This window comes from Neofelis nebulosa, chromosome 8, assembly GCF_028018385.1.
Source record: "Neofelis nebulosa isolate mNeoNeb1 chromosome 8, mNeoNeb1.pri, whole genome shotgun sequence".
NCBI classification, from domain to species: Eukaryota; Metazoa; Chordata; class Mammalia; order Carnivora; family Felidae; genus Neofelis; species Neofelis nebulosa.
The window spans coordinates 121,337,526-121,349,531 of record NC_080789.1 but is presented as its reverse complement, the minus strand read 5'-3'; the positions used below and the strand labels follow the sequence as shown (position 1 = coordinate 121,349,531).

The 12,006-nt window shown below is 45.1% G+C and overlaps 1 protein-coding gene across 3 annotated transcripts in view; it reads right to left on the bottom strand.

Annotated features, from left to right (window-relative positions):
- C8H10orf67 (chromosome 8 C10orf67 homolog) overlaps positions 1–12,006 on the bottom strand; it is a 169,198-nt gene that overhangs the window by 68,673 nt on the left and 88,519 nt on the right. For all 3 annotated transcript variants that reach the window (XM_058681694.1, XM_058681693.1, XM_058681696.1), the window contains exons 9-10: positions 6,914–6,973; positions 5,769–5,945 (exon numbers count right to left, since the gene is read on the bottom strand). In XM_058681694.1, coding sequence (XP_058537677.1) covers positions 5,769–5,945; positions 6,914–6,973 — 237 coding nt within the window. The remainder of the gene's footprint in view (positions 1–5,768; positions 5,946–6,913; positions 6,974–12,006) is intronic.

Below are 12,006 nucleotides of genomic sequence, written 5' to 3'. Positions count from 1 at the left end.
ATATATTCATGTATATTCATGTATATTCATATATTCAGCAGAGGGATGGATCCCGCATTGAGATTGGTGAAGAAGATCTTCAAGCTATTTTCAAGATTTTTAAAAGCCCAAATAAAAGTGTGCCTTGATTCCCTAATAAAGTTGCATGAGCTAACAATCCTTAAGAACCCTTTGGATTTGGTTGGCATTAAATCAATTCAGTGAAATATCACCGGTTGTCTAAGGTTGATCAGATATGCAAGCTAAGAGTAACATGTGCTAAATGAATAAGTAAGGGAAGACAAAGAACTTTAATAAGTTCAAGGGTTTTTAATTTTTTAATTTTATTTTAAAAATGTTTTCTAACGTTTATTTTTGAGACAGAGAGAGACAGAGACAGAGCACAAGTGGGGGAGGAGCAGAGAGAGGGAGACAGAATCCAAAACAGGCTCCGGGCTGTCAGCACAGAGCCTGATGCAGGGCTTGAACCCACAAACTGTGAGATCGTGACCGAGCCGAAGTTGGACGCTCAACCAACTGAGCCACCCAGGCGCCCCAGTTCAGGGCTTTTTTAACGAACAAGCAGAGACTACAGGAAAAGAAAACAAAGGGATATTAAATAATAAAGAAAAGTTTAAATACCATCTTCCATGAAATCATATGCCTTAAGAAAAAAAAAAAAATTGATGTGTTGGAAAATTATCCCCAGGGTGTGAGGACAAAGCTGGGATCTGGGGGAGATCTGGCCTGAAGAGCTCAGGGCTGGAGAAACTGACAAGTTAGCAGAGTTAGACCCAAAGAGGGTGGCCAGTAGTCCAATGCCAGTGTCCGTGGGGGTGCAGCTACCTCAGGCTTGACTCTGGCCGGCAGCCACACTGAAGCAGTCCTATAGCACTGAGTTCTATGACAGCATTCATGGCACCAATCAGCAGCATGGGTACGTACAATAATGGCAGTTAGGATGAGTGACAGCGTATCAAATGTTCGGTCTTCTGGGGGTAAGACCCAAGTCTGGGCAGCACCAGGACTCTGGCTAAATGACCTGGTGTTCAAGACTGGCCTCAACTGGCCAGCGGGAACTGGAGAGAAACCCACAGCTGACATCCAAGCAAATGGAATAAAGCAGCACCATGCAGCGAGGGGCAAGATGGCTGCCTTATGGGCTCCTGAATGTCAAGATGACACTTCTTCTGTTACCACCAAGGTGATATTATGGGACCTAGCAACTGCCCCTGGCCGAGCGTGCCTAGGGGAGTATAGATATCGATACAAATCTCAAATCTATCTTTTCCTGATTCCCACAGCAACATCTTGGGTCCTTACCTAAGCTATTCTAAAATATCATAAGCCCTACAAAGAAAATACTATCATTGGTCCCCCCCAAAATAAACGAAAAGGCAAGGCAAATCCATTATGCGATTCTTAACAAAAAGCATTTTTCATTCCTGCCACGAATAATGAATATTATTTTCTGTTCCAAATGTCCTGAAAGTATGTATTTAATTTACCATCGAACTACTCAGAATAAGACGATGTAGAAAGTAAAAGCCACCTTTCGGTTGAACTCTGAATATAATACCGCTCAGCTTGCCAACTTCGGTCTCGGGGAGAGAATCCAAGGATGAATTCATTTTAGTGGCACGTGAGAAATTTGATTTTGAAATAAAAAAGGTGTAAGGTATGACTTCTGTAATCTTCTCCTTTTAAAGTTATATTATGAGAGAAAGATCTGGTACGATGAGGCAAATTCTCTTGGGTCAACCTAATCTACCCAAATACGGTGACTATTGCTTGACAAGCCTCTGAAGAGCACGCACATGCGCAGAATCACCCCAGCTCTGCGTTAACACCGCCGCCCAGGCGGCCAGCTCCACAGCGAGCAAAATGCAGGCCTTCCCGCCTTGCTGGGCGGAACCGCTCTAGCAAAGGAAGCCAAAGGGGAAAAGAATGAAGTAATGAAACAATAAACAGATTAGATTATTTTCGTCGTCCCTGAGGATGTTGATTTTAAACTTCATGCGTGGGGCGCCTGGGTGGCTCAGTCGTTACTTCGGCTTAGGTCATGACCTCGCTGGCACCTGAGTTCGAGCCCCGCAGTCGGGTTCTGTGCTGAGAGAGCTCAGAGCCCGGAGCCTGCTTCAGATTCTGTCTCCCTCTCTCTCTCTCTCTCTCTCTCTGCCCCTCCCCCGCTCACACACTGTCCCTCTCTTTCTCTCTGTCTCTCTCTCTCAAATATAAATAAAGATTAAAAAAATTAATTAAACTTCATGTGCAATTTAATCAAATAAAAGAGTGGCATGAGAGAGCAATGGTCAACTTCAGAAAGATTTTTCCCTCACCTACCTAGCCTATAATACTATATAACAATCATTCTGTACCCTATAATAATATTTTTTTAGTAAATTAACCAGCGTGCAGGGTGCATATGGTCATAATTTGCAAAACCGTTGCAAAAACTATTTTACCCCACAATGTCTAAATGGGAAAAGAAAAACGTTCTAGACTTTTTGTTGAAGTCCTTTGTGCGGTACAAATTGCTTTGTATTGAGTGAACTTTAAGAATGGGAACAGGATTGACTTTGTCCGTGTCCCATTTCCCACACAGAAGGTCCTGATGCTTTCTGCGGATCGGAGCACACACCATATGTTCCATGAGCACAGACCAGGTTACCCCGTGGAAGCTCAGAAGTCTTCCAGGGAATCATTGACTGGGTGCAACCTTAATTAACTAATTACCCGGGGGGAGGGAGGGGGGCGGCAGGGGAGGGGGGGCAGGCAAAAACCCTGGGAAGCCAATCTAACCTTGTTATGTGAAACCTGAGTATTTGCAATGTTTTACGGATATCAAAAACTAAACTTTACACAAAACACTGTCCAAATACAAATTTGATATTGTGAAATCTTTCATAAATAGAAATCAAACAGCAATGTTCGTATCATGCTTTTCAGACTGGCTAAACACTCAGTTTATCACTGTGTCCTCCTCTGTGTGAAGCATGTGCACCGTTCCCACCGAATGACACAGATTTCAAAAAAATAAGTATGATTAATTAGATAAGATAAGTGACTGATGTAAAAAAGTTCCTTCAGCAAGCTCTCTCTTTGGGCTTTTCCATGTGGTAAATGTTACAAAACCCTTTAGAGGTGATTTTTAAGAAATCCAGCCGGCTGGGCTTCTTTTTCATTTTTTAATTTCAAACAATTTTCGTTCTCTTTTGAAAATTTTCAGGAGTCCGGTCTCATAAAATATTTAAAAGAGAAAAAGAGGGAAATTATAACTGGTGTGCATGATACGTAAAGTTAATCTCAAGTGGGGAATATACCACGTGGAAAGGTGATATAAAGGAGCACTTGCGATAAAAATATTAACAACAGAAGTGCATGTAATAGACGTACTGGTGAACTAGAAAAATATATTTCACTTTACAATCCAGCCAATTCATATAAATATACAAACACTAGCTTACGTCATCTCCCCCCATCCCCCGCTCCGGTCTCATTTTTACTTGCTGTTTAAACATTAACTTCTGAGTCTCTCCAGCTGACAAGGCACACAGTTAGGCTTTGGCCACATCAAAACAACAATCATTCTAGTCAGAAGGAAAAACTGTGACCCTAACAGAACATCTCATTGAACGATACCTCTGTGAGATCCTGTCTGCCTTTGCCTCTCCTTTACAGTGTATTTTCTATGGGTGAGACCAAGTGGTTGTTTCTGCCCCTCATGGCTATGACCTTGAGGTCATATTTCTATGACCTCTCAATTTCTATCTGTAAACTGAGCACACTGGAGTTTCTAATCTGCAATTGCAGGATTACGACTTAGTTAGGGCCTTGGGCTTGCTGCAGGGATGGGGCAGCTCTCCCAGGGGCTGTGATCGTGAGATTAGAGACTCGGTTGCTCTGTCCCAGTCACCGACCTTGCTCTGCAGTCCTGCCATCTGCTCAGAGCCTCAGACCCGGACTCTCCTCAGCCACGATCGCCAAGGGGACTGACACCATCATGGCGGTTGATGGCGCCTTCTGAAACAGGACACTGCCTTGGCCATAGGCTCCCCGAATCCCAGGCTTGGGCTAGAATCCCTCCATCCAGTCTGGCTGCTCTATCCATTCGGGTCAGCCAGCCATACTGCACATTCACATCAGGGGGTGGGTTTTTCATTTTGTTTTTTGCACACACACACACACACACACACACACATACACACACACAACCCCCCAAATCAAAACAAAACAAAATCAAAACACATACAAACAAATAAAGCAAACAAAAAACCAAAAACTTCCCAAGTACTGGATTCTAAACATCTTGCTTCTAGAACCCAGGCGCTGGTCAGCCATGCACCAAATGTCCCCCCAAATAGTGATTCTCCTCCGTGGGAAATTACACTGCTTTCCAGTTGTGCACGCTTCCTAACTCTGTGCCCAGTGGCAGTGATTTCAGAGGAGAGTATCTGTCTCAGCTCCGGGGGGAGTGACTCTTTCCCTCCACCTGCATGCTTACTCCTCTGCTTGGGAGGAACAGGGAGCCATCTGGCTGGTGAGTCGGCACGAGAGGCCTGCACCTCTGCATTTAGAATACGGATGAGCCCCGGGAGCAAGAATCGGCTTTGCTCCTCCGGGTCCCCAGCGTTGGGGAAGCAGATTCTGCCCCCTGTGGGGGAAGGAGGAAGAGCAGGGGAAGGCGCAGAAAGGAGAGTTTGGGAAGTGCTGCGCGTTGCCTGTGCCTATCGCCAACCGGCTTCTAAGCTTTCTAAAAACTCCACACGGAAAAAGAGTTTTTGACTAGTCATACCATTCACAGTGCCCCCGGGCTGGGTCACTGCTGGGAGAATTACGATCCCCATGACTCACAGCAGAAAGGTCCCTTCAGGATCATAGGAAGGTGGGGCTCCTGAGATGGGGGGACTGAGTGTCTCCTCAGTGCCCGCACAAGAAGCCGACAGGGTGGGTTGCACATCACAAAGCTACTTCCTAACATGGTCTCTTGTACGGACCAGACCAGCGGTACCGCGGCAGGCCCGGTAAAAGCAACTCTGATTGGTGGCGGTCTAGCGGATTAGGACAGGAAGAGCGTATAATTCATGCGTGCATGTCCCTGACGGTGTGAGTTAATCCAGCTGTCAATTTAGAATACTATGAGCGAATAGGGGCGTCCGGGGGGGCTCAGACGGTTGAGCGTCCGACTTCGGCTCAGGTCGTGATCTAGCAGTCCGGGGGTTCGAGCCCCGAGTCCGGCTCTGTGCCCACAGCTCGGAGCCTGGAGCCTGCTTAGGATTCTGTGCCTCCCTCTCTCTCTCTCTCTCTGCCCCTCCCCCGCTTGTGCTCTGCCTCTCAAAAATAAACAAACATTAATTAGAATACTATGAACAAATGGACTGTGTAGCCTGCATGCCCTGAAAATTCAGGGAATTTTCAGTAAGCTTTTGACAGATACCGGGCAGTAATGAGTTAGAAATTATACCCCCTAGAACGTGCTTTGGACGTGACTTTTCTATCCTGCTAATTTAATAGAGACCCACTAAGCCTTAGTGACGAAGCTAATAAACCACCAACCTGGGGACAAGGGTGGCATCCTCTTGGGCAGTCAAGGGGCCCAACAAGGACACCTTGGTGCACAGAAGAGCAGACAGAGCCCTGCCCAGCTGCACGCACAGAGAGTAGGGGACCCGGCGGGTGAGACCCGCCGCCTTGCTGATGCTGGCCGTGAGGTCGCAATAGTGCCCGCAGAACGGCGGCCCTTTGTGGACCAAAGTATCATGGCGTGTGGTCGTATGAGAAGTTCTTACCACAGGCTGTTCTTCCTTGGCAGATTTCTTCGGAGTCTTAACTTTCTTGGTCTTAACAGGCGCTAAACTGGAGGAGGGCGAGCGTGCCCTTGAAATGGTTCCAGGCCTGGATGGAATTCTGGGTTGTGAGGACCACAGAGACAAAGAGGTTTCTTTCTCCTTGAGTGTTCTCCAGCTCTGGCACACAAAAACAACCAACTTTGTTATTCTCACTTTACGCCTCCGATTCACGTCTCTTTCTTTTCCTCCCCTGAGCGGGCATTTCAGGCTAAAGTGTTCATTCCCAAAGAGCATGGATCTGTTCCTTTTCCCCGGTCCCACACTCCCCGTTGGCCTGATTTAATTTGCACGCTGGGTCTGTTTTTCCACTCCTCCCCCTGATGCTGCTGTACTAAGAAAAACATACCAACAAATTCAGTGTTTCCTGGAAGCAGCTGGAAAGGCGGGGGCGGGGTGAGAAGTGGGGTGCAGTGACAGCTTGAGGTCTGTATTGGATTTGTAGGGAGCTCGGGGAAGAGAAGGTAGGAGGGAAGGGGCAGGAGTCTGAAGAGACAGGGCATGAGCAGGGGAGGGGCAGACAGAGAGGGAGGCACAGAACCAGAAGCAGGCTCCAGGCTCCGAGCTGTCAGCACAGAGCGGGGCCCGAACTCACAGACCGCGAGATCATGACCCGAGCCAAAGTTGGAAGCCCAACCGACTGAGCTGCCCAGGCGCCCCCAGGTTTGCCTTCTTGTCAGCTTACACTCCTCTCACTGATCTCAGCCTTCCGGCTGCTGGTTTCCCACGCACACTTTTTTTTTTTTTTTAAGTTTATTTATTTATTTTGAGAGAGAGAAAGCACAAGTGAAGGAAGGCAGAGAGAGAGGGAGACACAGATTCCCAAGCAGGCTCCACACGGTCAGCGTGGAGCCCGACGCAGGGCTCGAACCCACGAACCATGAGATCATGACCTGAGCCAAAGTCAGACACTTAACCGACTGAGCCACCCAGACGCTCCTCCCATACACACTTTTAAACATTTTCTCCTTCAGACTCAGATCTTGGAAGGTGAAAAGTCTCGGTACGGTATGCAGGCATTCTTCAACCCAGATGCCAAAATGAGACACACACAGAATAAAAGGCAAAAAAAGAACTTAAATGCAAACCTTGACGCTTAAGCTCTCAATCTTCTTCCTTGTTTCCATGTCCTCCTTCTGTTTATTAATCTGTGAAATGGAAGGCCCGTATCATTTGTTATCATTTGCAAAGATTCAAAAGAATTTTCTAGAAAACTTCCTCAAGCAATGAAAGAATAGAATTGTAGACCCCTTGACTGCTAAAACTATAATGAGGATGTAAGGTTATAATGTTGAATATGAATTAGAAGATAAATTTGTACCCAGAAAGAAAACACTTAAAAGAGGTGAACAGAAAGAAATAAAATTGTAAATGTTTAAAGTCATTAGCATTTGTTCATTGCTTTAAGCATAATAGAGACTACAGAGAAATATATATTGTTTGCTTTTGTGGTAATAATTTGTTTCATATATTTTTACGATAGCTATAAATCCCAGGTCTTATAAAATTTGCAAAGAAATTTCAGATAATTCAATAGCCAGACTTCAATCATATAATGATGAAATTTTGATTTAAAGAATCAATTCTAGGTTCCAGGCATAAAAGGCTTTTTATCATACGTATCATTGAGATATAACTGACATATAATGCTATATTAGTTTCAGGTCTGCAACGTAATAATTCAAAATTTGCTTCTATTACAACATGATCACCACAATAAATGTAGTTAAAACATCCATCACCACACAGTTACATTTTTTTTCTTCTGGCGAGAACATTTAGGATTTACTCTCTTAGCAACTTTCAAATATACTATACAGTCTTATTAACCATAGTCGCCATGTTGCACGCGATGCTCCTATGACCGCTTTTTATCTCATAACTGGAAATTTGTCCTTTTTGACCACCTTCACCCATTTCACCCACGTCCCACCCTACCCTCTGGCATTTTTGAGTTCATTTTCTCAGGTTTGTTTTTAGATTCCACCTATAAGTAAGGTGATACAGTATTTGTCTTTCTCTGATTCACATCACTTTGTATAATTTCCTTCAGATCCATCTGTGCTGTTGCAAGGGGCAAATAATATATCATTAATGCATGCGTCAATCTTATTAAGCTTTTTTCATATTAATTTACGAGTAATGCTAGTGATTTAAAAAAATTTTTTTTAACATTTATTTATTTTATTTTATTTTTTAATTTTTTTTTAACGTTTATTTATTTTTGAGACAGAGAGAGACAGAGCATGAATGGGGGAGGGGCAGAGAGAGAGGGAGACACAGAATCGGAAGCAGGCTCCAGGCTCCGAGCCATCAGCCCAGAGCCCGATGCGGGGCTCGAACCCACGGACCGTGACATCATGACCTGAGCTGAAGTCAGATGCTCAACCGACTGAGCCACCCAGGCGCCCCTTAACAGTTATTTGTTGTCGAGAGACAGAGCGTGAGCAGGGGAGGAGCAGAGAGAGAGGGAGACACAGGATCCGAAGCAGGTTCCAGGCTCTGAGCTGTCAGCACACAGCCCGACGCGGGGCTCGAACCCACGAACCGCGAGATCATGACCTGAGCTGAAGTCAGACACTTAACCGACTGAGCCACCCGGGCGCCTCAATGCCAGTGATTCTAATTCTGGCTAATCTTTTGAAAAATGAGAAATACCTCTAGCCGATCATCTCATTAGCGTCTCATCAACTACAATGGAGTTTCAAAAGTAGTTGTCACCTACAGATAGAGCAGAATTCAACCGAAGACAGGTCTGTGTCATGAACTCTTGAGGTCTGGGGGGATGGTAACTGGTGTCCATGGAGCGCTGCATTTGGGGAGAACTGGGCAGGTGTGCTGAGATCAAGGAGAACACGCAAAGCTTGGATTTTATTTCAAACGCAGGAGGGCACCACTGAATGACTTTAAGTGTGTGGGGGTGTATGTGTGTGACATGATAATATTCACATTATGAAGGCGTAATTAAGTGGGGGCTATGCTTCTGGTCACGGCCGAGTAACTGCTGTGAAACCAACCTTCCCGCAGATGACAGCTATAAACTCTGGAGAAAAGTATACGAAAGCAATTACTTGAAGACAATGGCTTTAAACTTGAGAGCGGTGCCCGGTCTGGCTGGTGGGGGGAGTAACCAAAACCGAGGGGAAACCCGCAGCCTTTCGGGATTGCTGAGGACACAGTTCAGGACAGCCATAGCCAACAAAAGGCCCAAGGCAAGGAGACCCTGAGGAAAGTCGGACTGCACGGCCCCAAACCATGTGCGTAAATTTTGCCTAATCTCTAGCTGATGCCTGGGCGATGCCTGCAGTGAAGGGAAGCCTTGAAGATGGAATTAGGATTGGTGGCCATGTCGCCACCCACCGCCTGCGACACGCGGCTGCAGTTTGATTGCAACCAAGTTCATTGCCTGCTTTTTAAAAATTTTTTTTTAATTTTTTTTAACGTTTTTTTTTTTTTTTTTTTTTTAGACAGGGAGAGACAGAGCATGAACAGGGGAGGGTCAGAGAGAGGGAGACACAGAATCTGAAACAGGCTCCAGGCTCTGAGCTGTCAGCACAGAGCCCGACGCGGGGCTCGAACTCACGGACCGCGAGATCATGACCTGAGCCGAAGTCGGCCGCTTAACCGACTGAGCCACCCAGGCGCCCCTGCCTGCTTTTTAAAATTTATTTATTTATTTATTTATTTATTTTTTTCTGAGACAGAGCGTAAGCAGAGGAGGGGCAGAGAAGGGGACAGAGGATCCCAAGAGGGCTCTGCGCTGACAGCAGCGAGCCCGATGCAGGGCCCCAACTCACAAACCGTGAGATCATGACCTGAGCCGAAGCTGGACGCTCAACCAAGTGAGCCACTCATTGCTTGATTCTTCACTTGATCTTAGCCAAAAGGCCGAGAAGCGATACTCATTGCTTGATTCTTAAAAATGGCATAGAACATTCATAATGTCCTTAAAATCCCCAAATGCGCCATACAACAAGGGTGTGTGGTTGATCTATTCTCAAGGAAAAGCCTGTTAACAGACTGACACTTGGACGGTAGCTGAAAAACTAGTGGGATGACGTCTCTAAAGTGCTAAAAGAATGAAAGAAAAGCCAACACTGTCGACTCGGGATTCTGTGCTGAGAGAAAGTATCTTTCAAGGTCGACGGCAAAGGAGGGGCACCTGGGCGGCTCAGTCACTTATGTGTTGGGCTTCAGCGCAGGTCATGATTTCCTGGTTCGTGGGCTCGAGCCCCACATTGGGCTCTGTGTTGACAGCTCAGAGCCTGGAGCCTGCTTCCGATTCCATGTGTGTGTCTCTCTTTGCCCCTCCCCCTCTGTCGCTCACCCTCTGTCTCTCTCTCTCTCTCTCTCTCTCTCTCTCAACAACAAACATTAAAAAAACAAAAAAAAAAAACAGAGGGACGGCACCACCACGGTCCTGATCTATGAGAAACACTAAAGGAATCTCCTCAGACCGAAGAAAATTGATCCCAGGGACAGCCTCCAATCTTTAGGAAGGAATGCAGAGCATCAGAAATGGTAAATAGGTAAGAGTATTTTGTTTTCATTTCTTTCAAATACATGCAACTGTTGAAAGCAAAAATTGCAAGAAAATAAAATAATAAAGCAAAAATTATAGGGGCGCCTGGCTGGCTCAGTAGGTAGAATGTTCAACTGCTGACTGTGAATTCAAGCCCCTCTTTGGGTATACAGATTACATAAATACACAAATAAAACTTGAAAAAAGTAAGGCAAAAACTGTAATTGTGATGTAAATAGAATACATAGAACAACTTTCACTTGAAGAATGGAGAAATAAATCTATATAAACAAACCTACGTATTTCAGGTGTACTATATGTTACACGAAATGGCCCTAAATTAACTCTAAGCCAAACGGCAACAAGTTAAGGATGTAAATTATAATTGCCCGAGTAACCACTGAAAGGTAGGCGAAAAGCCAAAATGATAACAGATAAAGTAAAATGGGATTCTAAAACATATGAAAAGAAAGGTAAAAACCAATCAATCAACAAAGGAACAGAGGAAAAATGACTATGCAAAACCCAGAGGGCACATGTAGAAAACAAGTAATAAAATGGTAAAACCTAATCCACCCCTATCAATAATCACATTGAATGTTGATAGACTAAGCAATCTGGTTAAAATGCTGAAATGGCCGGAATGTGTAAAAAAGTCAAGAACCGGGGCGCCTGGGTGGCTCAGTCGGTTAAGCGTCCGACTTCGGCTCAGGTCACGATCTCGCGGTCAGTGGGTTTGAGCCCCGCATCGGGCTCTGGGCTGACGGCTCGGGGCCTGGAGTCTGCTTCCGATTCTGTGTCTCCCTCTCTCTCTGCCCCTCCCCCGTTCATGCTCTGTCTCTCTCTGTCTCAAAAATAAAATAAAGGTTAAAAAAAATTTTAAAAATCAAGAACCAATTTTTTCTGTCTATTACATAAGCACTTTAAATACAAATACACAAAGAGGTTGGAATACCACCCATCAACTTGGCAGAAGATAAATCATTTTCAAGTATATATGGTACAGTCCCATGATAGACTCTGTGCTTTTTGGCCATGAAAGAACTGCCAACAGACTGATAAAAATTCAAATCATACGGAGAATGTTCTCTGATCACAATGGAATTAAACTAGAAATCAATAACAAAAAAGATAAAGTAAACAACACAGTTCTAAATCACAAAGGAAACCAGAAATTAGAAAATTTTCTACACTGAGTAACAATACAGGATATCAAAACGTGTGGAAAGCTGCTCAGGGGTAAATTAATAGCTTTAAATGCTCATATTAAAAATAATAAAAAGCCGGAGATCAATTACCTAAAGTTCCACCCTGGGAAGGTCAAAAGAGAAGAGTGGGGGCGCCAGGGTGGCTCAGTCAGCTAAGCATCCAACTCTTGATTTCGGCTCAGGTCATGATCTCACAGTTCATGAGATCAAGCTCCTCCCTGGACTCTCGCTGATAGTGTGGAGCCTGCTTGGGATTCTCTCTCTTCCTCTCTCTCTGCCCCTCTCCAACTTGCATGCTCTCTCTTTCTCTCAAAAAGAAATAAATAAACTTAAAAAAAAAGCAAGAGCGGGGTGCCTAGTGGGCTCAGTGTGTTGGGTGTTTAACTTCGGCTCACGTCATGATCTCGAGGTTCACAAGCTTGAGTCCCTCATCAGGCTCTGTGCTGACAGC